Below are 27,089 nucleotides of genomic sequence, written 5' to 3' on the forward strand. Positions count from 1 at the left end.
CTGATGTTACTGATGTCTCCTAGATAGATCTCATGGACCAAAGGCTCTCTGTGTCATCTTGGCTCCAGCTGAACTAAACTGAGGGTGAATTTGGGCTTTTAGGGAGGGGTGAAAGCAGAGCGCTGTAAAGGAAAGGGCTGTGATTGGTTCCTAACACGTCAATGAGAAGAAAGGAAAGCTTCAGAGCAACATGAATGAAACAAAGTGTTTTGATAATAATAATAATAATAATAAACTTTATTTATAAAGCACACTTAAAAACTGAGGGTATGCCAAGGTGCTTAACAAGTAAGATAGAGAATAGGAGGAGGATAATAGAAATAGGACCAAAGCAAGTGCTAAGTATGCCAGCAGGTAGCTGTCACTGATACATAGGAAAGCAACAAGTACAGAGCAAACAAGAATTTAAATGAGCATAAAAGTGCATAATATAAAATCATAAAAGAAATATTAACTAGAGGGAAAGGCAAGATTGAATAAGTGAGTTTTTAGTCGTGATTTGAACAGTGCAATGGAATCAGATGCTCGGAGATCGAGAGGAAGGGTATTCCACAGTACCGGGGCAGCCAGAGCAAACGCACGGTCACCCCGGGACTTCAGCCGAGATCTGGGTTGGGTCAGAAGTAGTTGAGTGGCAGATCTGAGTGTTCTAGCAGGAGTATGTGGTTTGAGAAGTTCACTAAGATAACTTGGCGCTAATTTATTAATAGTTTTGAATGTAAGGAGTAATATTTTAAATTGAATACGGTACTTTATGGGCAGCCAATGCAAGCTAGCTAGAACAGGAGTAATATTGCAAAATTTCCTGGTACCAGTCAAGAGGCGGGCTGCTGCATTTTGGACTGTTTGCAGTCTAAGAAGAAGAGAAGAGGGAAGACCGTAGTACAAGGAGTTACAATAATCCAACCTGGAGGTCACAAAAGCGTGAATAAGCTTCTCCAGGTTCTCATGCGGAACATAATGCCTAGCCTTAGAGATAAGGCGCAGTTGGTGGAAGCTAGATCTCACTACAGCAGACACTTGCTTATCGAGTTTGATCGAGCTATCCAGCAGTACACCCAAGTTACTGACATAGTCACAAGAAAAGCTAGCAAAGGAACCCAGGGCAGCACAGAGTTGGGCACGAGGGATTTTACTGTTGAACACCACAACCTCAGTCTTCTTATCATTCAAAACAAGAGAATTACTCAGGAACCATTCTTTGACCTCCCGCATGCATTCTTGAAAGTAGTGCAGGGACACAGCAAGGTCGTCAGTAAGTTCAAAATAGATCTGTATGTCATCGGCATAACAGTGGAAGGCGATATTGTATTTTTCAAAGATTGTGCCAAAGAGGGAGCAAATACAATGAGAAGAGAATAGGGCCTAAAACTGATCCTTGAGGCACACCACAACAGACCGGAGCGGAGGAAGAGGAGAAGGTGCCTAAGTTAACTGATAAGGATCTATCAGCGAGGTATGATTTAAACCAGTCGAGGGCAGTGCCTCTAATACCCACAGTGTGCTCAAGTCTTAGTAATAAAATGTTATGGTCCACCATATCAAAGGCCGAAGAGAGGTCCAGTAAAACTAGGACCATAGAGCGTCCAGTATCAGTGATTACAAGAATATCATTAAGAACTCTAACCAACGCTGTTTCAGTGCTATGCAATGGCTTAAAGGCAGATTGAAATTTCTCAGCAATATTGTTCGTGTCCAAGTACGCCTGGAGCTGGGAGAGAACTAGTTTCTCCAGGATCTTGGACAAGAACGAAAGCTTAGAGATCGGTTTGTAGTTTGAAAGGTCATAACAGTCAGAGTTTCTTGTTTTAAGAATCGGGTGGACTACAGCACGCTTAAAGGCCAAAGGAACACAGCCTGAGAGCAAGGAAAAGTTCATAAGAAATAGGATACTAGGTCCGATTACATCAAAACAGTCCTTAGCTAAACGAGATGGAAGAATGTCAGTATTGGTGTTATTCATTTGAACAACTAGCCGCTTAAGAGTCAAAAGTGGCACAGGCTCAAACTGGTGGAAAGTTGAAATGCACTCAGGAATGGGGAGAGGATATAAAACGGGGGAAGGAAGAACTTAAGAGATGAGACCTTCTCTAAAAAGTGAATTTGAAATCGCTCACAAAGAGCCTGAGAATAAATTAAAGGCATGTCCGGGGAAGGGTTCGCCACAGAGTTAAAAATTTTAAATAAGGTATGGGGGTTATGGTCATTGGCCAGGATGATTTTGGACAAGAAGGACGCTTTGGCCGTTTTAGCAGCACTTTGGAATTTTAAGCGGCTAGTCCGTAGCATGTCATGAGAAACCTGAAGTTTATCTTTTTTCCACCTTCTTTCAGCGCGCCGACACACGCGACATAAGGCACGCGTAGTGTCATTAAGCCAACACTGAGAGTAGGTTCTAGGGCGCTTCATCTTAATGGGGGCAACAGTATCAAGGATTGAAGAAAATAGCGATAACAAGGAATTAGCACAGTCATCAACCGAGGGAAAAGAACAACAGTCGAGAGTGACAGATGCAGAATCCAAGAAAGACATAGAGAAGTTTGACATCGCTTCAGCATTAATTACACTTAGCGGGCGAAGGGGAGCCGCAGGATGTAGTTCATAAGCCAGTATCAAATATAAATGGGAAATGATCCGATGACGACTGAAAGCCAAAACTGTCCCTGAAATCAGAATCCAGTTCATCTCCAGCCCTGTCAGCAGTTCCAGCTGTAGTGCTGTTACAATAATAGTCATCACTTCTAGTTTCACAGCAGGAAACTGGGAACATTCAGCGTCTCAAAGATTGACCTGTTAGCACCTGCAGACATTGTTGAGCTGGGTCTGCTGATCTTGTCTTCATTTCTCCACTATTTGGAGAAGCTTCAGCAGGTTCCACAGTCAGAGTCAAAGTGGAGTTCTAGCATGGACGTAACGCTTCAAGAAGCTTCAGACAGACAGTGTTCTCCAAAAGTTCTGCTCTAAAAGGAAACTTTGAGCTGGCTCTGTGATTGTTGTAGTCAGAAGGATGGAGGCTGGATCTTTGATGAGTGCTTGCACACAGGCTGTCTTTAAGTATTCTGGGACACAGCCAGAGGACAGACAAGTGTTCATTATTGGAAGCAGCCGAGGGGCAGGGACATCCCAAACTTCACTCAGGAACTTTGGAGGAATCATATCTACACAGCTTGATGAGCGTTTCAGTTGTGCCACAGTCCTTCAAAGCTCCTCCACAGAGACTGGCAGAAAAGAAGATCAGATATTGTGGCTGGGGTCGGGGACATCAAGAAAAGAATCAGGAGCTGCTGTTTTGGATTTCCTCTCATTCATTTGATCCTTCAGAAAGTTTAGAAAGTGAAGAATTAATTAATTAATCGAATTTTAATCTCAATTACGATCTGGGCTTTCAACTATCATTAAAAATGACTGAGCCGATTATTAGCCACTCCCTCGTGCTTTACTCTCGCACTGCTCCGTGTGGCAAATCGAACGCAACAATTAACAACAATTAAGAGCAGCGGTCCCCAACCTTTTTTGCGCCACGGACCGGTTTATGCCCGACAATATTTTCACGGACCAGCCTTTAAGGTGTCGCGGATAAATACAACAAAATAAAACTAGTACCGGTACCGAAAAAAAGAAATTTATTCATAACACACGTGAAAAGACCAAGGAAAACCGAGTAAACGATAAAAACGATAACAAAATAACGCCGAAAACCGATAAAAACCCTGAAAACGATACATTTCACACCTGAGCCTCAACTCTCGCGGCCCGGTACCAAACGACTCACGGACCGGTACCGGTCCGAGGCCCGGGGCTTGGGGACCGCTGATTAAGAGGACCCGAGGGAAGCTCGGAAAGCTAAGAAGAAGTTATTTGAAGAGGAGAGTGACTGCCGTTGGTTGAAAAGAGAGGTAAAAAAAACTTCAGTGGTGTGGAAACATTATGGGTTCGCGGAGTCAGACGTGGCTCAAGTAGACATAGTGTGTAAACTTTGCTACGGTGTCGTAGCTGCACCACAGAGCAACACTGCAAAGTTCACTAAACATAGATGTTTACATTTTTGCACATTTGCACTGTTATCAGTATTTGCACACTATTTTATATTATTTTTTGACAATCTTTAAAGTCATTATTCATTCATTCATTGTTATTGTTAAATAAATATCGTCAAATAATCGAGATCTCAATTTCAGTGAAAATAATCGTGATTATCATTTTTGCCATAATCGAGCAGCCCTACTTCAGAATAAAAGCCTGACTATTCAGAGCTCCAACATTAAGAAGAGCAAAGTGAACCAAGGTGGATGGAGGCAGCAGAGAAACTGTAGGGTGGAGCTGAATGCTTCATCAATGGGATGATGCAGCAGATTTTCTCCACCTTGCACAAACTGTCCTGTTAGTTATTATGACTGGAACATCCAAAATGTCTCCAGAGGCTCCGAGTCCAGCTGAACATGTATTAGTGTTTAGAGTGGAACTGAGATGATAGGGACTAGGACCTGGGGGACGTCAGTCAGTGACGGAGCGGTCAGCAGGTGTGGACAGGTGTGGACAGGTACTTGATGGAGTGTTTCCTGCTGGACTCCATATGATCTGTTAGCAGAGAGGATCTGGCTCCTGATTGGTTGAAGTGGAGCCCATCTGCTGCAGAAAGATGCCTCCTGTCCCAGAAAACATTGAAGTTGTCTCTAAAGCCCAGGCTGTGGGAGTCACACACAGAGGAGAGCCAGGTGTGGAGGCCGAGCAGCCGCCCAAACGCCCCACGGCCACAGGTGGGAGTGGGGCTGGAGATACAAACTCTACGGTGGGCTTGTTTCACAGCCTCACAAAGACACACAAAGTCCAGTTTGAGGAAGTGGGAGCGCTGTTTGGAATCCGGTTTGTGCCCATGTGGATAAGGATGGTGTCGGCCTCCGGACGGGATCGTATTCTGCCAGGAAACTTGTCTAAAATGTCCCAGAGCGTCGGGCCGGGAAAAGACAGAGCGTACGCCTCCTTTATTGTGAAATTCCTCACCATGGTAACTGAACACATCAGCTGGTCTGCAGCAGGTTATGTTCAGAGTTTGAGGCTCAAATTGGCTCAAAGTTTCCCATTTTCACTGATTGTTTCCCGACGACATGCTTCAAGTGTGATATGGATCCTCTGCTGAAGGAATCTGCTTTCTATCCACAACCTGTTGATCCGTATCTGACTAACAGCAGCGCAGGAAGCCCTGCAGTTATAGAGAAACTGTCTGAGTCGCATTGTTGCTGCAGTTTACCTGCAACTGCTGATGAAGAAAAAGTCTCCATGTGTTTGTGTTTGGTCCTAATCTGCTGCCAAGTCTGTTTGACATGCTGGATTTCCAGCTGATAGATGACAGATTAGAAACTGATCAGTCTATTGATCACACAATATTCCATCAATAGAATTGATTTGACTTTGATTTGTGTAACAAAGTGATTTCCACGTCTCCTTCATGATGTGACAGTGTCAGAGCTGAATGCACTTGTAGAGTATCATGTTTTTATGGCTCACATTTAAAGTGTTCCAGCTCTAATGTACAGCTGTCATATTAGAAATAGAAGCAGCTCTGATTTTAGTGCTCAAAGAAATCGATGAAGTTATGAATTCACACATGAACAGTTTTCTGCAGCGTTCCTCTCGGCCTTATTTGCAGCTCCACTCTTGTTTTTGCTCTAATAATTATTTCTCTCCATGAGCTGTTTCTCTGCCTGAAGGAGGCGCCACTCCATCGCTTCATTCAGTGCAGAACAAGAGTCACATGATGCTGCTCTGTGAGCACCAATCACACTTTGTACAGCTCATGTTGTGTTTGTTGTCCTCTCAGTCTGTCAGGTGGAGGTGGAGGAGGGGGCGGAGTCTGTCCAGCTGCCCTTCAAAACCACACAAAACCTGCCTGGAGATGCTGAGGTGGAGTGGGAACGTAAAGAACCTGAATACAGGAAGGTTCACGTGTATAAGAACGGCTCTGACCAGCCTGGAGAACAGGAAGTGGTTTATAGAGACCGAACAAAGATGAATGAAGACCTGCTGAAAACTGGAGACCTCAGTCTGACCCTGAAACAGCCCACAGAGAGAGACAGTGGGAGATACATATGTGATGTCAGGAGGAACGGACGGGTTAGATTCAAAACAGTGCACCTCAGAGTTAAAGGTTTGTGCTTGTGCTTGTGTGTGTGTGTGTGTGTGTGTATGTGTGTGTGTGTGTGTGTGTGTGTCTGACTGTCTTGTGTCTCCTCTGCAGGGAGAGTTCAGGTCCAGGATCAAACAGGGGACATCAGGAACAGAAGCAGCTCCATTGATCCGACTCCTCTGATGGCTGATCAATCAGTTTGATCTGTGTGTTCTTTGATTATTGATCAGTGATGTCAGAGTGGAGTCAGTGTGATGTTGTTGTTGTGTGTTTGAGACTTTTAGTGTCCATGAAGGTCTCTGCTGCCGTAGATCCTCTGAACTGTGACAGAGGTCTCACTCTGGAGGAAACTCTCAGCACTTTCCAGCAGCTCCTCCATCATGGAGGACGTTCCCTCACTGTAACAGGTGGAGGAGAGAGGAGAGGAAGCACAGGTGGATCCTCTGAGGAAGAGGAGCGTTCCTACAAACCACATGATCACATGACCAGAGGACAAGCATGTGTAGAAACACATTAAAGTCAGCCTGTAAACACGTTTGTGTAAATTCTAGTCGTGTTTTTCTCTTACATTCAAATAAGAGCAGAGAAAGCAGAACAAATGCTGAAGCTGTCTGTGTGAAATAAAGGAGTTAAAGTACACACACACACACACACACACACAGCAGCTGTCTGAGCTGCAGTCTGTATTGTGTCTGTAATATCTTCATATGTTTCTAATATTACAGTTTTATCTTCAGGTGTAAAATCAGCTGCTCTGCTGTCTTATCCCCTGATCCTGTGTGATTGATTAGATCCTGCAAACGCCACAAATTTCATTTCAGCTTTTATTTGAAAGCCAGCGAGTAAAAGGATCAGCGATAGTTTTCAGAGCGATGCCAAAGCTTGGGTTCCTCTCCTACAGCAGCTTTTCTTTTCTTTCTTTTCTCTCCCTGTGAAATACAGCAGCTGGACCTTTAGCTGCAACACACTGTGAGACAAACTGCACACAAACAGTTTGTGTGTTTGCTGATGTTTGTTGAGCTGATAGAAACGCTGCATTTGAAATTAGCTGACACTTCAAAAACGTTCCTCCCTTTATGCTCGCTGCTCTTCAGCAGGGCTAGCTAGATGCTAAAGTAGCGCTAACACAACTTCCAGACACCTGCAGTCGTTCAGCTGTTGTCCCAAAAACATATCAAATAAAAACATGGCCCACTTTAAGCCCTGACTGTGACTCACAGTTTGACTCTTTGGTCTCTTTTTATGTGATTAATAAATGAACAGGATTTCCTTTCATGTGTTTCTGTTTAGGCTCAAATCACTTTGATGTTTGAAGGCTCGCACTGATGAAATAATAACTCCCCTCAAATGTGTTAAACCTAAAGTAACCAGCCTGTTTGAACATGTAAGGAGTAGAAAGTACAGATACCTGAAAATCCTACTTAAGTACAGTAACAGAGTATTTGTACTTAGTTACTTCCCACCTCTGGCCCTACCGTTTTATCCCATATGACTAAAGCCAGGTAGGGGCTGGCTGGATTCAGCAGAGCAAACATCTAATGTAGTCGTGGCCTCACAAGTTTCTCTCTGAGTGCTGTCATGTTGTAGTTGCCATGGTGACACAAGGTTTGGCCCTGACCAAAGCGCTCGGCACAGACATGGTAGAGAAGGCCGTCACTAAATGATGGAGGCGGGGAAGCGGGACTCAGAGGGGGTCAGGTATCCTGGTGTTACTGAGGAGAACTCTGCTCTCTCTTTCTAGTCCCTGTTATTTACTCACACTGTCCCATTTAAAGCAGCTGAATCCTCTGTGATGCTGTTCACACTAATATGGTTGGATCACGCTGAGACTGAAGGGACTCTGACTGTCAGCTCACTCTTGAACACACTGAGTTTCTGGGAGTCTGGCAGGTATAAGACCCTCTTCAGGAACTGACTCAAAGAAGAAAAAGTGGATTTTTTCATTTGATCGTCATTTTTCACTGGACGTGGGAAAAACTCCTGGATATCAAAGACATTCTGAGGATCACTGAAGTTAAACGGCTGTTGCTGAAAGTTTAAAGAGAATTGTAAAATGATAAGATGATGATTGACTAATAAGATTATCTGACAGGTCCTTAAAGTGGCCCCTTGGTGGAGCTCAGCAGGACGACAGGTGGCTGTGAGCTCATTTTAAAATAATCATAGAATAAACAGAAACATTAGCAGATGACGTTTGAAGGCTTTACATGTGTTGGATATGAATGTTTGGAGCCCAGATCATCATTTGTCTTGTTTCAGTGTGGATGCTTTTCTCCATGTTGGCCTGAGGGTGGTGCTGTTTAGCCTGTACTGAGTATTTGTCACTATGCTGAGTTGTGGGTGGAGTCAGTGATTGGCTGAAGGTGCCTTCTTTAAAGCGGGAACACTGGCTCAGCTTTCCTACCTCCTTACTCCCAGCTGGACCACGCTGCATCAACAAGTGATTGTCTGTGTGTGGAAGAGTGAGTGTACACACTGTAAATATCTTCTTCAGCTGTGTGGGTGGAGAAGCTTTTCTGTTAGGGAGGCGGTGTCCTTCTCACCTTCAGACATGAGATTAGAAAGAGAGAGAGTTCAGATTACAGTGCAGATATGAATGAATGAATCCGTGCTCGTCCTCACGGCTCCTGCATGCTTTTAAAAAAGTGTGTGTTCAGCTCTGATCTCCAATCTGTTCTTTTCTCTCTTTGTTTCCTGGGTTCATGATCATCATCACACCGTCTGAGGCTCCTAAATATCCACGTTTGCTTGTTTCACTTTCACAGTTGAACTCTGGGAGTCAAAGATGTTTCAGCTCCAAACTCACTGAGAGCTCCTCGTGCCCACCACGTGACCAAAAACATCTTTGTGCTCACGTGCTGCTCGTGTCTGAGACACTTTAGTTTGAAGGAGACAAACTGCAGACGCAGCATTTCCTGTTCCTGAGTGTAAACCTGAGCATTTGAAATGAGCTCCACAGGGGAAGCTGTAGGTGACAGAGATGCTCACAGACTCACTGACGTTACAGTCTGTCAGCATCACGCAGTATCACAGACACACGGGAAGATTTAGTGCAAGTGCTGAGAGACACACAGCAGACATGTTGACTGGAAACATCTCAGACTGAAATAAAGCAGAAGCACATGTTAGCACATGCTAATATGATGTGGATGTGTTTAGTGTGGGAGCAGGACTCACCTGAGACACACCTGTGTGGATGCTGCTGCTTCCTGCTCTGCTCTTTCTGCTGATTCAGCTTCTTCATCACGTCTGAGGCTCTGTCACAGTTTGTTTGTTAACATCATCATGGACACAACACAAGCACATTTATGTGACATTTCCTATGATTGTGATTGATGTGGATGTAGAACATGTCACTATCTCATTGTTTAATAAAGTAAATGTTCCATTAGAAACACAGACAGTAGAATTGTAAACAGAGTTTGAAACATGAGACATTTGATGGAAGTTTGACCTTATTTGACCTTGAAAAAGAGCTCAGAGGTCCAAAATGGCTCTAAAGAGCATTATTATCACTTTGACCTTCAGATCCATCTGTTGACCTTGAAGTGAGGTCAGAGGTCAGATGTGAGCTGATATTTGGATCTTCATGTGTTCCTTTCTACATGTTGATGATCCACAGCACACTTGTTACAATCCTGGTTTCTAAGTTTGAGGCTTTTTCTCAGTTTCCATCAATAAATCATGAAGTCGACCTTGAAGACTTGGGTGGATGTGAGCCAGATGTGAATAGATTGTTAACATGAGCCCGCTCTACACCCCTACAAAGTTTGATCAGAGTTCATTCACAACTATTCGAGCTGTCGTGTTCACACACAGAACGACACGCACACACACGCTACCACAAACATAACCTCTGTTTTCAAGGTGAGCTAAAGCTACAGGTGTCACATCAAACACTCACAGGGAAAACACCAATCACAGCACGCACACATATACTGAACATTACAGAGAGAATTATTAGAGACCAGCTTTTATAAGATTTATTCTTCCTCAAAGTTCCAACAGAGCCAAACAACCCAGAGGGAAATGTCCGGGTCCTCCCAACAGCCAGTGAGCTTCTGTAGAGAGGACACGTGAATAAAGCCGCAGTGATCCACTCCAAAAACACACAAACAGCTCTTTGCTGCCTTTGACTCCTTACTTGATGCAACAGCTGATGCTGTCAAATAAAAACAAACTTCATGTTGACGATCAAACTGATCTTTATTGTCTTTCTTGCAGAAAGTTTCATTATTTCATGGGCAGCTGAAAGAAGTAAGAAGTGCAGAATATGACAGGAAATAAGTGGAAGAACAAAATCTTCATTTCCTCCAAGTCTTCTGGGCCTGGATGTGATGGAAACACTGACTGAGTCCACTGCTGTGCTCATTACTGAAGCTCATAATGCAGCAGGTAGTATTGCACATTTGCAGGACTGAAACATGTTTGGAAACCTTGGAGGATTTCCTGCTTCTTCTCCAGGTCATTGAAGCAAACTGCTGGGCCTGAGCGGGCAGTTTCCCATCGAGTGTCCAAAAACTCTTTAACATGGTGGAGATTTCACAGCCACGCTGTAACCACGCTGTAAGAACACGAGGATGATCCACCGTCACCGTTCTCATAGGGGGTCGTCTGATTGGTGGAGTTTCTCTCTGTTATTGTCGAGTCTTTACTTTACAGTAGAAACTCCTGGAGGTGACTGTTGTTGTCATTTGCTGCTGTAGAAATAAAACTGAAGGAGTTTTGCAGGTAGAAGATATTTGATTTACAGCTTCTCACACACGAGACCAGGCCTGCAGCTATCCATTATTTTAGTGTGTAAACAGACTCCGCCTCCATGTTAAACTGTAACATCATCATCACTGCTGCTGTTATCAGTGTTTGTGTTTAACACTGGAGGCTGTGTGGGCTTAATGTGCTCAGACTTTTATTCACACGCTGCTCATAAACACGTTTCTATTGGAGGTCTGTGAAACATGGAAGCAAAGAATTTTATGATCGAATTATTGGAATTACTCGATGAATCGTTGCAGCTCTACACGAGACACTTTCTTTAAAAACCATCAGACTGCTTTCATACATGTTAACGCTTAAATACAGAAAACTTCAGCCTGATATTCCTGACGTATGAAACTATGTTCAAATCCAGATGAATTTTTTTTAGAAAGAGCCTGTTTCTGTTAATATTATATCAAAAGTCTGTGATGGTGTTCGGTCTCGTTTTCCCAACATTAACCTGTGAAATGTTCATATTTATGTACCAGTCAAAGGTAAAACATGTTTTCTAATAAACTGTGTTTGTAAAATCTGCTGGTTGTAAGAAGAAGTGTGTAAATGTCCCCAGTGGCTGCTGTGGTTTACATGGTGAGATAACATGTGAGAAATAATTCAGATACTGAGGCTACAAACTGTTAGTTAGTGCTGCTGTGGAGACGGATAAAGAACATGTGATGATGATAAAACTAAGAGCTGAACTCCCCCAGCTAACATTATCTGGGCTGAACCATTAAAATAGGTCGAGCACTTCCTGTAGGGAGTATAATAGACATTACAAACCTCCATGTGTCCACACATCAACTGTCACTGCAGCCTCAGAGCAACAAAAGTGTTTAGACCCACTGTGTTCTTAACCCACAGTTACTCCCCGTGAGCATTTCTGCTGCTGAACACAAGCCTGGTGAAACTTCAGCTGCCCAACATGTTAGTGATTCACAGATTTTTCCTTTGTTCTCTGTCAAAGCTGATGTTCCCACTTCCTTGTGATCCTCCCTCATGTCCTCCTGGTTTCTCTTTTGTATTCTTTGGACTTCCGTATACAAACCAACACAAGATGAGTTTATAATGTTGACCTTAATCTAACCTTTAGGTCCAGTCCCTGCTCTGTCATCACAGGATGCTCTGACCAGTCATGGATCCAGCAGATTCAATGTGTTCAAAGACTTTTGCTCAGACTCCACAGAAGCAGCTTTGTGGAGGATTCATGAGGAGACTCTGGAACAATGATGGCTTGTAGATGTTTTGCTGCTGTGGCTCAGGGACTTGGTAAGTTCTCACTCTCCAGCTTCATCTGACCAGGACTCCATTTCCCAGCTTTCCTAGTGAAAGAAACACTCTCCAGTCCAGTGGATGGTGCTGTGGCTATAAGAGTTTGATCAATGCTCCACCATTTTGAGATCTGATGCTGTCTGCGTACGGTGTCCATCTCCCACGCGTGTGATCATTAAAATCATCGTTTGACTCAACCCGGCCGGACCAGTGTTGTTATTGTGGTTTTTCCTCTTGTATCCATCCCCAATATTTGAATCCGTAACAGTTTGGGGGCTCGTCCTGTGGTATTGGGGTGGAAGTTGGAGGTTTGGACGGTCCGAGGTTGTCGAACGGACAGGCACAAGCCAGTGGTCTGACGTGAGTGGGCATAAGCCGGCTTACACAAAGGTAAGGCACTACCTGTTGAATCTATTTCCAAAGTGTGCCAAATTGGACATGATAAAATTAAAGTCTACTCACTGAAATTACTGGTGAAGGCCTGTTTTGATTTTGATGAAAAATCTCATGAGAACTGAAGCTGAAGTAATGATAATGAAACTTTGAAAGTGACAGTACTGAGTATTTAAAGCAGTTGGACTGCTGAGTGAATTTAGTTTGATAGGGAATTGGTCATTTTGTGGGTTAGAATCCCCATTGGTTTTAGGTTGGACCTGCGTCAGTCATACTCTTGTTTTGGGGTGTTGACTGTTGTTTCAAAGTATTATAAATTTTTCAAGAACGGCGATGGACCGCTAAGAAGCGCAGTGCTCAGAGGTAACGCTTGCCAAGGCCGGGGACGCCTAGGCCTTGTCCTCTTTGAGGGATAGTCAGTTGGTCACTGTGGAGCTTGGGGCACTCCAGAATAACTAGTGGTTGGACCACTTTGCCGTTTGGAACGGTATCTGCGCTTTTTTGGGCAGTAAAGGTTGGACCTTGGGTGTTGGACACTTTTAAATTGAGTTAGGGACTTTAGAGATGAGGCCAGAAACTGTTGGACAGATACTGGTTAATTGATCACAAAAAAGTTGGACTTTCTTCGGTTGGACCGTTAACTTAAATTTGTCGAAATTGTGTAGGCGCTAAATCTGTCAGGCCTGAGAGTGATTGTAAATATAAGACGTCTTTGTAATATAAAATAATAGAGCTGTGTGTGAGACTGTGTGTGACGACAGCGCGCTGCAGCGCTGCGAGCTATTTTTAGACGGTGTGTGAACCTGCAAATGAGGTGGCTGCTGTGAAGCACACAGAGGACTTCTGCTTCCTGTTTAGCGTGTTATTGAGTTTTATAATTATGATTTGCAAACAACGATACATGCTTGTAAATAAGACGCTGATTTTGCTGATTATAATATTACAAATAAAGTTTTGAATGACTACGGTGAATGTTTGATATATGGCTGGGTTTTGATATAGAAGAGACAAATCGTGCATGATTTAGACCGGCACTTCAGTCGGCAGAGTAAGACTGAGTGATAAATACAGCTGTGATTTGTTTCAGTTTTGTGGTGAACAGTGAATTGTGTGTATACAGTGAATTTTCTTGAGGGTGTGTTTCTAGGGATAATTATTACTGGTTTTATACATTCATATTAATGGAGGATTCTGGCGGAGAGTGTGGAGAGAGGACGTGAAGACGGCTTTGCAGCTGCCGGGGTGAGTAGCTGTGTGTGTGACAGGAACTCTGCATGCCCATAAAAGGCAACTGCCTGACTGTGTGAAGTATGAGAGAGAGAGAGAGAGTAAAATCTAGGCAGATGAAGCGAATGGATGTTTTCAGAAAAGAAATACTAAGTGAATGTTTTAGTGTTTTAATACAGGTGGATTTCTCCCAACCTGGAAACCTGAGTACAGCGGCGAAAGGGTTAAATGAACAGAATTGGGACGACAGACAGGCCAAGCTTTGGCTCAAAAGTTTACAGCTTGACCTCACTCTGTCCCCACCCTGAAAACAAGCTTAAAGGACATCTTCTCCTCCAGTTATCGGTTACCATCACTGGAAATTTGCAGGCAAGTTTTTGACTGAATTGTTATTGGTACCATGTGTCCCTGAATCTCACAAGCAAGCCCTAACTCCTGGCTGAAGACATGAAATGCTGTTATTTAAAGTGGGAAATCAAAATTTGGGAAACAAAATAAAAACACACACACAACCAGAGAAATGTATGAGAAAGGCACGTGTTAGAGAAATGCCTTGTTTGAGAAAAAAGTTAAATTAACCCACCTACAAACGCACACACACGCAATGAAGAAACAGCTTACATTCATGAACACGTGAAGATTTTCCAGCAAGGCTAAAGCAGCGAAACTTAACATACACCTGTTGTTGAATGATAAAGTTTATCCACTACTAACAAATAAACTTTCTGGGTTGCAGGACAACAACTTAACTTCAAAAAAAAGACACTGGTCTGACCAACCAGTGATGACACGACAAATTTAGTGGTTAAAAGATTCAAATTGTGACATGTTTTCTGCTGATTGATTAATACAAGTGATTACTGAATGAAAGAAAATTCCTTTTTGGGCTTTTAAACATGATCTTAAGAATTTTAACATGTACCTGTGTTGTCCTGTCAGCTTGGTGGGTTATGAGTTGATTATATGGTGAGAAAAAACAAAAAAAGGGGGAGAGAAGGCTGACACAGGGCCTGGCCCGGTGTTTCTCCCCTCTCTGAATAACACAGCCAACACAACATCATTTTCCTGTTCGTCTGTTTTTGTTTTGTTTTTGTTTTGTTTTTGTTTTTTCTCTTTATGCTTGATTACAGGCTGCTTTGCCGAGGCTGACCTGGACTCCTGCTCTCCCCTCTACCATCTTTGCTCTCTCCTCTACCATCTTTGATGTGATCCTGACCAAATGCTACAGCAGCTGGACCCACAACAACAACCTGAAAATGTCAACAGTGTTGCAGGAAAACGATCTCATGCAGCGGAGACGGAGAGCGTTAAATCCAAGGCCCGTTTCACTACACGGGGGAGATTTCCAGACAGCTTCAGCTGACAGAGCTGTGACGAGACGCCCATTAAGCCCGGATGAAAAGTGAGGGCGAGCAAAAGAATGCTGACCTTAACAACTCTGCATTAAAATTGTGCAGGACAGTGACAGACCAACACGGATGATCGGGCAGCAAAAAGGGCGTGCCAGAGACAGGAGGAGTAACTGAGGTCAGGAGGCACCTCAGAATGGACAAAAGCACAAGAAGAAAACTAGAAAAATTTGCATTTCCTGCGAAAATGCAGTGTGGATGCTTTAAAGCTGAAGCTGTCTGCAAAAACTAGCTGAAAAAGCTGAAAAGTTGCAGAAATTGTAAAAAATTTGAAGAAGCAAAGGAACTTTGCTAAAATGTAATAACTTAGCAGAACTGCAATATCTTAGAGGAAACATAATACTTGGCAGAAATACAATAGCATAGCAGAACTTAGCAGAAATATTGTAACTTACCAGAAACATGATAACTTCTCAAAAATACAAGAATTTAGGAGAAATAGTATAAGATAACAGAAAGAATATATTTAGCCAAAAATACATAAACATTACAGAAACACTATGATTTAGAAAACTAGTACAACAGAGCAGAAATACTGTGATTTACCAGAGACACTGTGATGAACTATGAATATTGTCATTTTAAATTAATACTATGTTTTAGCACAAATACTATAATTTGACAGAAATACTATCATTTGGCAGAAATACTATGTTTCAGCACAAATACTCTGGTTTAGCACAAATATTATAACATAGCAGAAATACAATTATATAACAGAAATGCTATATTTAGAAAGAAAAATATAATATAGTAGAAATAGTATGATTTAGCAGAAATACTGTAATCAGCACATATACTGTAACATGACAGAAATTCCTCCACTTAGTAGTAATACTATAACATAACACAAATGTTATGATTTGGCAAAAATACTATGATTTAGCAGAAATACTATGATTGAGCAGAAGTACTAAGATGTAGTAAAAGTACTTTGATTTAACAGAAATACAATTATGGAGGAGTAATACTTTAAAATGGGAGAAATATTGATACACACACACATTGATACACACACACTATACACACACACTATACACACACAGAGCCTAAAGGGAAGAGTATTTGTGCCATGGAGTGTTAACAAGAATGTGAGGTCCATATTAGAAAAGCTGGTAAAATCATAAAAGTTTGCAGAATTGTAATAAATGATGAATATGAATTACTGGTCTGTGATAGTGTATTAATTTGTAGGGAAAAAAACATGTTGACCAAGGGGGGATTGAACCCACGACCTTTGGTTTGCAGACCCGTGTCATTACCAACCGCGCCACTGGGAAAGAGAGCTGATGCCTGGAAAACAGGGTGATGAGGAGTCAGAATTAGATCGCGGTGAGAGGCGAAAAACGCCGTTTTTTGGAGTTACAAAACGTCGTGTAACTCAAAAACTAGGTGGAGTAGAAGCAAAATTCTTGTACTGGGTGAATCAGCGGACTTTGGTGTACTTTGACTGCGTTTTTCATTGCTCTTTGTATATCCGTCGTGAAGATATGAGAGAAGAAACGGCAGACCTCAGATATGATTGGCTGGCTGGGAAGCCGTGCAGGCCCTGATATGTAAATTTGAATGTCTCAGTCCTCAAAGAGGATTGGCTGCCTGGGGACCTGGCAGAAATATATAGAAATACTATGATTAAGCATAAATACTACATTTAGTAGAAATACTATGTTTTAGCACAAATCCTATAAAAAGCAGAAATACTATATTAAGCACAAATCCTATCAAAAGCAGAAATACTATATTAAGAAATATAAATATCCTATAAAAAGCAAAAATACTGTACTATGATTTGGTAGAAAAACTATAATTAATCAGAAATACTATATTTGGCACAAATCTTATAAAATAGCAGAAATAGTATGATTTAGCACAATAGTAATAACTTAAACAGAAAAATTGGAAAAGCAAAATGGACAGCTGAAAAAATGCTGAACATGCTGAGGGTCCCTCAAATATACTTGTTCAATGAAAAAAAAAAAATCGGCAAAAAAAAATATAACAGCCACACAATCACAAATATGGAAAAACACATGCACAGAGAGACACACACACAAGATCCAATTCAGTCAACCAGTCTACATATAATCTTTCTCTCTCTCTCTCTGTCTCTCTGTCACACACACACACACACACACACACACACACACACACACACACACACACACACACACACACACACACACACACACACACAGCAGCAGCAAGTGAACTGGGGCTGTTAACAGCATGTTTCTTAGTCAGTCAAGCAGCCTGGGAGCTGCTGAATTTGAATCCACCAATCAGAGAGGTTATGTACTTTTTTCCCGCCAAAACTGGTGCACCAAGTGCAGGGTTTTACACACACACACACACACACACACACACACACACACACACACACACACACACACACACACAGAGAAACAGGATTTTTGCAGTCTTTTTCTCACATTGAGGATTCCCCTCCAACAAATGGCCATAATTACCTAACCTTAGGGGCTAGAGCGGTCGTTCTTAGACCGTTTTGTTCAGAAGAGATGGGGGAATCGTCAAGCGTTGTCTATTTAAAATAAAAATGTGAATTTTTAGAGATATATGACATGGATGACTGGTTGGCTTACAGGCCGTGAAGGCCTCAATATGCAAATTTGAATGCCTCAGCCCTCAGATATGATTGGCTGGCTGGGGAGCCGTGCAGGCCCTGATTTGTAAATTTGAATGTCTCAGTCCTCACAGAGGATTGGCTGCCTGGGGACCAGGCAGTAATATATAGAAATAGTATGATTAAGCATAAATACTACATTTAGTAGAAATACTATGTTTTAACACAAATACTATAAAAAGCAGAAATACTATAATTTAGCAGAAATACTATATTAAGCACAAATCCTATAAAAAGCAGAAATACTATATTAAGCACAAATACTATAAAAAGCAGAAATACTATATTAAGCACAAATCCTATAAAAAGCAGAAATACTATATTAAGCAATATAAATATGCTATAAAAATCCTATAAAAAGCAGAAATACTATATTAAGCAATATAAATATGCTATAAAAATCCTATAAAAAGCAAAAATACTGTACTATGATTTGGCAGAAAAACTATAATTAATCAGAAATACTATATTTAGCACAAATCTTATAAAATAGCAGAAATAGTATGATTTAGCACAATAGTAATAACTTAAACAGAAAAATTGGAAAGGCAAAATGGACAGCTGAAAAAATGCTGAACATGCTGAGGGTCCCTCAAATATACTTGTTAAATGAAAAAAATCGGCAAAAAACAATATAACAGCCACACAATCACAAATATGGAAACACACATGCACAGAGAGACACACACACAAGATCTAATTCAGTCAACCAGTCCAAATATATTGAATTTGAATCTTACAATGAGATCATCCCATAAAAAGGCTCTCTCTCTCTCTCTCTCTCTCTCTCTCTCTCTCTCTCTCTCTCTCTCTCTCTCTCTCTCTCTGTCACACACACATACACACACACACACACAAACGCACACACCCACAGAAAGAGAGAGAAGCAAGTTTCTAGCTCAGTCAAGCAGGCTGGGAGCTGCTGAATTTGAATCCACCAATCAGAGAGGCTGTGTACTTTTTCCCGCCAAAACAGGTGCACGCAGCACAGAGAGACACAGGATTTTTGCAGTCTATTTCTCATAGTGACGACTCCCCTCAAACAAATGACCATAATTTCCTAACCGTAGGGGTTAGAACGGTCATTCTTACACCGTTTTGTTCAGAAGAGATGGGGGAATCTTCAAGTGTTAACAATTTATCATTAAAATATGAATTATTAAAGATATTTGACTTGTAATGCACCATAACTGAGTAGAGCAAAGCAAAAAGTGCCTTGACTTGCCCTCAAACAACGCTTTGTAACTCTAAATCTATTTGGAGCATTGATATCATTCTTTCACCGTAAGAGACAGCAGGCTTTGGTGAACAGTCATGGAAATTTTCAGGTCTCTGTGGAAATCCAACAAAAAGTTATGACAAGAGAAAAAAGTGGTTCATTTCCAGAGTTTGAAATCTGAAGAAATCTGAGCGAAGGACAAATTTCCTACCCTCAAACAAGTCTAACTCATTTCAGAACAGTAATAGGTGAGAAAGAAATTCTTGAATTGTGAGCGTCAGGAGTGTCTGAAGATATACTGGGACAAGCCTCATGTCTTAACTTTGCTTCGTTAAGGAGATATGACGATTCGAAAATGCCTCTCATTACAGAAATCAAGCGGTGATTTTGAACAAACTCTCCATTGACTTTCTATGGAGAGTTTTCTGACTTTCTGTTGGTGTGAGGAGATTTGCCAAAATTCTATAAATTCCACAACAATGATAGTGACATTTTCAGAAAGCCAGCAAAAATACCTACGTTTTGATGTATAATTTGTGGAAGTTGAGTGAAAATTGAGCAAGTAGCAAGAAGTTGTTCGGACATGAAGAGAAGACTGCGAAACCTTCAGTGGCACACTGGAAGCCAAGTGCATAGCAACCATAACAACGCATGTATTTTGTGAAAAATCACAATTTTGCAACTGAAAACTTTAAGAGGCATAAAAGTAAAACGGTAAAAGATTTGAAAAAGCTGATTTATACCTGAATAGCCCAATAATTTGAGAACATTTTAAAGTTTGAATGGTTGTTCTAGGTGAAAATATGAGGAAGTAGTTAAGTTTCAAAAACAAGCAAATTTTAGCAGAATTGCAGAAGTTTTCCATTCATTTCAAATTAAAGGAAAAAAGCTTAATATTTTAAAAAGTATAATATTGAAAAATACCAAAAGACATAGCCGTCATTAGCAGAAATAGCAGAATAGTTTAAAATTTGAACGGTGAAAATAGCACAAAAATTGTGGAAGTAGATCCACGGCGAAAAGTGTACGGAAACACCAAGAAGCATCCACACAATAAGCTGAAGGCACAGGTGTCGGGGCTCGGCCAGGAGCTGACCTCTGAGAAGAGCCGGACAGCAGAGCTGCAGAAGGCCGTGGAGCAAAGCAAGGAAAACATCAATAAACTTCAATCTGACGTGTACGGAAAAGACTCTGAGGTTTCTGCCCTCAGTAAGAGCTCAAGGCATCAGAGCAGAAACTGAGCATGGCTCAGGAGGAGCTGGCTGATAATCGAACCCATCAGTCAGGCTTGGAGTCCCAGACACAGGACTTGAAACCAGGCCGGAGCTTGCTGGAGCAGGAGGTCGCCAAACCTGACGAAAAGCTCCAACAGCAGGAGCAAGCCCTGAAGGAGCTACAGAAGCAAAAGGGTCAAGTTAAGGAGGAGCGGAACAAGGAGAAGATGCAGGACACTGGAGAAAAGGACTGCCTCAATTGGGGCCAGAACCAGTATGGACAGAACTTTGAGCAGCAGCACCAATGGATGCAAACAGACTGAAATGGAGGAGGGCAGGACCCCAGGGCACGCCTCAGGCCGTGGTTTACCCAGAACACCAGAACAGGAAAGTGATGAACACAAACACACACAAACACACACATCTACATACACTGACTCAGAATGAAGAGAAACACACATATGAACACATATGCACTAGTTGATTGAGTGAGAACTGACACACACACACACACACACACACACACACACACACACACAAATCGAAATGCTGATTCAATTCACTGAGAAGTGATCCACATACACACACACACGCTGCTGCAATGAAGAATGCTTTACTAACAAATGCTTATGCTGACACGCAAAATGCTGCACACAAACATCCAAATTCAGAATCTGTTACAACAACAAGAAGCCATTGATTGTTTATTGGTTAAATGCATTTCATGTCACCCAGAGGGCATTTGTGTAGGTTTAGGGGACAGGGTCTAAAGCAGTTTGGTTATGAAAACAATGTCTGTGCGTGATGTCTGTTTATGGCTCAAGGCCTCGACTGAATTGTTTACTGTGCTTCACACAGCCTGATAAGGAGCAGTGGTACAGAGTGAAAATGATGAATTAACGGTGTGAGTTTTATTTCGGAGCGCCACATTTTTGTGATTGAGATTTAATTGAAGGAGGAACACACTGAAAAAAAAAAAGGGGGGCCAGCCCTTGGATTTACGTAAGCATCTCGCGTGTATTTAACACAATTGCCTCAGGCTTTAAAGATCTGTACGAAATTCTGGTTTCCAGTGTGAGAGAAAAAGTCATGCAGTTATTAGAGCTAGGTTAATTGATGATTCTAAATCATCCATGAATGTAAGGTTAAATAGTTGTTTCTATCTGATAGACTGGTCGGCTGTCCGGGGTGTACCCTGCCTGGTAACCTATCACTTCAGGGTTATTTCCCAGCCCTGTTGCAACCAGGATAAAGATAGGAGGATGGTAGTTGTTGTAGACCCATTTAATTTTTATGGTAACCAGGATCTAGACTTTCTTGAACTGTATGCAATATGAAGACAACATGTAGTATTTAAGTGACCAAGTAGTATTTGGATAAAAGTTATTGAATAGTGTTGAAATAAACTGACAGAATTGTGAAGGATTAAAATATTCCAAGAGCTCAACTTACTCCATCTGAACATGTTTCAATCGTGTTTTATGAACACAAAATGCAGGTTTACTGAATATGAAAAGGTTGTGTTGATTTAACTCAGTTGTTTAAGTTTCTGCCAAAGCAAAACATTTGTGTGCAACCAGTGTCCACTATTGAATCAAGTAAATCCAACATGTTTTTTGTCAGGGCAAAAAGGAGTTACGGTCCCTGTATCCCTACACAATATTGTCCCGGGAGGGAGAAAAACTTTCTGGTGAAGTTTTGGTTGATTTTTGGGTTTTACTTAACACTAGGTTGATTTCATCAGTGAGGTTTGGATTGTTTTCTTTCTCTAAGAGAGAGAAAGATGGTTTTATGCTTGGACATGTTTGCAATGGGCCCCAGTATTTGTTACTTTATTAGTATTTTATTGGTTACGTTTGTTTTTGCTTTTGTTACAGTGCACTGAAATAAGAACATCTGAGAGGTGTGATCCACCGGTGGTGATATTTTGGTATTTTGTGAGTTCCTGATTTAACAAATCAGCTCTTTAATCCAGGCCTGAGAGATTGAACTTTAAAGCGCTATAGAATATTCTTACTGGAAACAGTCGCAAAGTATTTTTCTCCATGATTATAATGGGCTTGGGAGAAATTCACTTATATGGGACATTGATCACATGAGAAGTCCTGAGCCTAAAAGGATTGCAGCGAGTCAATCCAGTCAAAAAACAAGGAACTGTTTTCCTTTAAAATGATGACGTCATCTTGCTGGTGAGGGAGGCTCGAATAGGTTGCGCGTGAGACTCCATTATCAGCAACTTCTGGTATGAATGTGTGTGGATGTATGCATGTGACTGGACTGTGATGGACTGACGACTAAAAGTTTTAACTGACTTGATACTGAGACAAAAACGGTACCGACTTTAGGATTAGTAAATGTCCACAAACAATTCACCCAGCCTGTAAAAGAAGGGTGGATGTTTTGTCTTGCTTTGATTTGTTTTTACAAGAACAGAAGGATGACAGAGACTAAAGGGGGAGGCTGTAGCTTCACATGAGTGTGAACTGCAGACTGAACCCTTTGGTGGTTAATTTTGAGTTACTGATGTTTGCATTAAGGAAACTGTGTTTTATTAGCTGTGTTTCGATTAATGTATCACATTATATTGTTGGGAATGTTAAATGCTAAAGTGAAGAAAAGCTTTGATTTCACTCATGACTGAACATGTTATTATTAACCATAGCAGGCCACTGTAAAGAGTCGATTAACTTTTATAGAGGGAAAAAAAAAGCCAAAATCTCTATTAATATCTATGGATAACAGGGAAATGGTAGACTTGTCACATTCAAAATGGAGATATGTAACAATAAACACTGGTCCCCGTCTTTTAGGTGCTTTCTTGAAATAGTCAGCAATTTAAAAGTAGGATAGAACCGACAGGGGCATGTGCTGAGAGGTGGTGCTGCACAAGAACAAGAGCAAAATAAAGAAAAAATATTGTGTTTAGCTTTGACAAATTCAAATTAAAATGTACCATTACACTCAGAGGATCAATATGAAATCAAATATATGCAAATTTCGTATGAAGTACATGACTGACAACTGTTCTGTCCTGAGCTTTTGTTTTTACAGCACCCACTTGTCCACACCAACAGTTTCTCGCCACCAAAAGGGGGTACTTGCAAAGAATAGGGAGGAATATCATCAAAACTGGGAAAGGTAAGCCCCAAAGGGGGTGATAACACCATAACTTTGACTTATGGTCAAATTCTCAAAATTTGACCCCAAACATGAAAAATTCTTCAAACATTTAGAGACAGAGTGGAGTTCTAGATAAATATAATGTGCCAAACCACATGCGAATGGAGCGTTGGAATCGATAAGATGGTGAAATAACACGCAGTAAAATGTTGATCATGTTGATTATGTTTATTCCAGTGTGCAGAGCAAGGTTATTATCATTAACGAAAACTAACGAAATAACGAAAACTAGAAGTGAAAAAAACATTTTCGTTAACGGAAATAAAAATAAAAACAAAAAAAGGAAAATTAACTAAACTGTAATGAGTGTTCACAAAACTAACTAAAATTAACTGAATTTATAGCAAAAATGTGTTTAGTTTTTATTGATGTGTGCGTGTCCTACAATAGTCAAGGGTGAAAATGAAGTTTAGTTTCCAGATTTTTTCTTGCTGTGTCTCATTATGCCAGCAGGTGGCAGTACGTTAGTCGAGTCGTCTGTGTTGCTGCTCCGTCCACGCGCAGAATCATGTCAGGAAAAGTCAGGAGAAAGCGCCAGAGTCCAATGTGGGATTACTTTGAATATGACTGTGTTTTGGATAAAGCAAGTGTCTTGTAGTGGAAAGAGACAAATTATGAGGGACACTTCTAAGGGGAAAAATCCCACAAACCTTAAAGTGCGCTTGAGAAGCTCACACAAGAAGGCTAACCTAGCTTACCTTGAGAAGGTAAGGGAGCACACTCAACCCCCATCCCCAGAAAACAGAAGCTAACCCCAGGCAAGGCAGCGTGATGCATCCCGAGACAACAGGACTGGGACATCTACATAACTGTGTGAGTCAATTGCCTTCAAAAAGTTTATCAATTCACTTGAACCAAAATTACGAACACCCGGTGCTGCAAGAGTTAATACTCAATACCCAAGGATAAGCAGAAGAGCATGACTGATAGGATGAAACTGGGATTTTGTTACACTTAATTATTGCAAACACAACTAAAACTATAACTGAAACTAATCAAAACTAAACTGAAACTAAGGATTTTCAAAAAAATAAAAACTAAACTAAACTAGCAAACAATTGGTAAAAACTAATTGAAACTGATATAAAATTGAAAATCTGAAGTCGAAACTAAATAAAAATAAAAACTAATGAAAATTGCAAAACTATTAAAACCCTGGTCCAGACTAAGATGGCGTTGGACATCTTCAGGGCGGAAAAAGGTTGGTGTGACCAAGGTGTGGTTTGGCTTGTTGTATGTATATTTCGAGATGATATGGCTCTGGATGGACCAGTTACCAGGGCATGGAAGGAGGACAGACTCATTAAATGTGGAGAAGGAATTTTCTGGGATTGGAGATCCTCTGGGTGAGTGGTTGACTAAAAGCATGCATAAAATAAAAGCTATTTTTTGTTATTGATTGGTAATAGATTGATAATTGGCCACATTTACAGCTGTATTGACTTGTTGTGGACGTAGTCTACTTCATGTTTAAGCACTCTAATTAACAGATTGAAAATAGTGACATTAAAGGAAGAATATGCAGCACCACCCTGTCAGGCGCCAGTGACGGTGGGGCTCAGTGATGAATCAGGTGAGCTGGATTCATGGCTGAATCAAGACATAGATTCCCCTGCTGTGGTCAGTGAGGGAAAAACGGGGGGAAATAAAATTAAAAGAGGCATGGATAAACGTTTATTTGTGAAGTTTGTAAACGGGATAAAAGGGGGTGTTTTACTGTTATTTTAGCATCAGCATTATTATTGCATCAGAATCATATAACGAGCATTGCATTAATGATTTATTGAAGCTTTTGACATTATATTAACATTTGTGTTCCGGTGATTGTTATAACCTCAGGTTAATCTTCTATTTACAGGTGCCAGGATAATCGTATGATCTTTCATTGCAGGTGTAACCATGATCATTTTTATACATATTGCAGTTTGTTGCTCATTATAGAGTTGTGCTCAAGTTAATAAGGGTTAAAAGCTACAGTCAACGCGATGTTTGGCTGATCTATGGACCGGTGTGACTTCGGGCATTGAAGGCCGCACGCGCTTACATAACACTGATATCATGCTTTTCTTTGTAATCTTTTATTCAGTTATATCGTTTGTTAAGTTTTACGTAGTGGCAGTTGATTAAACAACATTCATTTAATATTACATACCTGATTCAGAGCATTACACACAGATCAACTTAACAATCTGCAGAACCTTGTAGCTGCAATGTTGTGTCTCCATAAGGGACAGTTGGCTCCAGGAGATAAGTGGTAGTCAGTGCCTGTCCTCGGGAAAGAGAGAATGTTCCTTTGCTGTGTCAGAAGTAGTCAACAAGTTCATATTCAAGTGAATTTCATATTATTACAGGTTTTGTTTCTTGCCAATTCTGCGGACGCAGGCTCTGGGCGGAGCCAGGAGTTGAACAGATCTAACATGACAATTAAATTGATTTCATTCCCTAACACAGGATGACAGGACTGGAGCAACGACACTGGATAGGAGAAAGTCTGATACTTTCTAAGAGATGAGGTCACTAACCTTTTCTTTAATTTTCTAGCTCCGTTGATTTGACACATGGGAATGTGTCAAAAAAGGGGGGAAGTTGGTTTTAACATCAAACAAGGGTTATATGAACATTTTTATGACTTCATTTGTGTTTTAATAACTTAGGTATGGTACAGCTTAAGCTAATAGTGACCCAAAAGGTTTCTGGACTTTTTTTAGAGAACCAGTGAGAAGCATAAATCATTATTTCCATGTTTAAGCGTTCATCATTGAAATGAATTGAATAGCGTTTAGAAGATAAAATCCTGTGTTCATGAGAAGCTGAGTACCACACTGGAGAGGAAACCGTGGGACGGTAGGCGGAAGGAAACACATGATTTTTGTGAAAACGGGGGGCAAAGGTTAGAATTAAAAATGGCTAATTTGTTTTTGATGTCTTTTGTTAAAATGAGTGGTTTTAATCATTTTCATACACACCTTGCAAATGTGCTTATAATGAGTTGGCACTTGGTCTTTTGAAGGTCATAAGCTTCGTCCGGCGTGATGGTCCGGACTGATATATTGCAGGTATTGACTTTGAGTGCAGAGGGCTAAATGCAAACACGCTTACACACACATAGGATATGATTAGAATAAGTCCCTGGGACACTCTGAATGTCCTAAACCAATTCTGAATCACCAGAAGGTCAGTAGATAACAACAGTAGATTATTAGGGCTAGGCAGAGAGGTGTTTTGGTTTTCTGTCTCTTACAGAGAAAGGAACAGACACCAGATGAGGTCACAGATATACGAGGATCCTTCGCAGCAGAGGCAGACACAGTGACTGCCGAGACACCAACTGGGGTGAAGTGTCATGGCGTTTGGGCTCTGATTAGTCACCTCAAAAGGATGGATCCCATAAACACAGCAATAACCATGAATGGGTTGGCGGAAATCCAGGAACACCAGACCAACGAGGTTCAAGAGGCTCTTGGTCAAAAGGGGGACACGTTCCTGTTCCTTTCTCTGGGGACACAGTTGTGACCCGAGGATACACAGATCGTTATTTGAAATCGGGGCAGAATAATCCCCTGATCTGTGCAACGACTGAAGGGTTGTCTAACCCCTGAGGTTGAAGGAAGAAGAGCAGTGGATCACCCGACTGGAAGACACTGGTGACTGCAGC

General features: G+C 41.3%; 1 protein-coding gene across 3 annotated transcripts in view; it reads left to right on the top strand.

Moving 5' to 3' along the window:
- Positions 1-16,628, top strand: part of LOC146389572 (butyrophilin-like protein 2) — a 38,990-nt gene extending 22,362 nt beyond the window's left edge. Inside the window, exons 6-8 of one of the 3 annotated variants that reach the window (XR_014797467.1) lie at positions 5,819-6,145; positions 6,236-11,806; positions 11,973-16,627. Coding sequence is in view for 2 of the 3 variants with exons in the window: in XM_084911146.1 (XP_084767272.1) it covers positions 5,819-6,145; positions 6,236-6,327 (419 nt within the window). In the remaining variant the exon portion in view is untranslated. Of the gene's footprint in view, positions 1-5,818; positions 6,146-6,235 lie in introns of all 3 variants that reach the window. The other 2 variants (XM_084911146.1, XM_084911160.1) reach the window with 2 other exon arrangements.
- The last annotated feature ends 10,461 nt before the right edge of the window (positions 16,629-27,089 follow it).

Source organism: Perissodus microlepis, chromosome 3 (assembly GCF_051167445.1).
Source record: "Perissodus microlepis isolate ML-2025 ecotype Zambia chromosome 3, ASM5116744v1, whole genome shotgun sequence".
Classification (NCBI taxonomy): Eukaryota; Metazoa; Chordata; class Actinopteri; order Cichliformes; family Cichlidae; genus Perissodus; species Perissodus microlepis.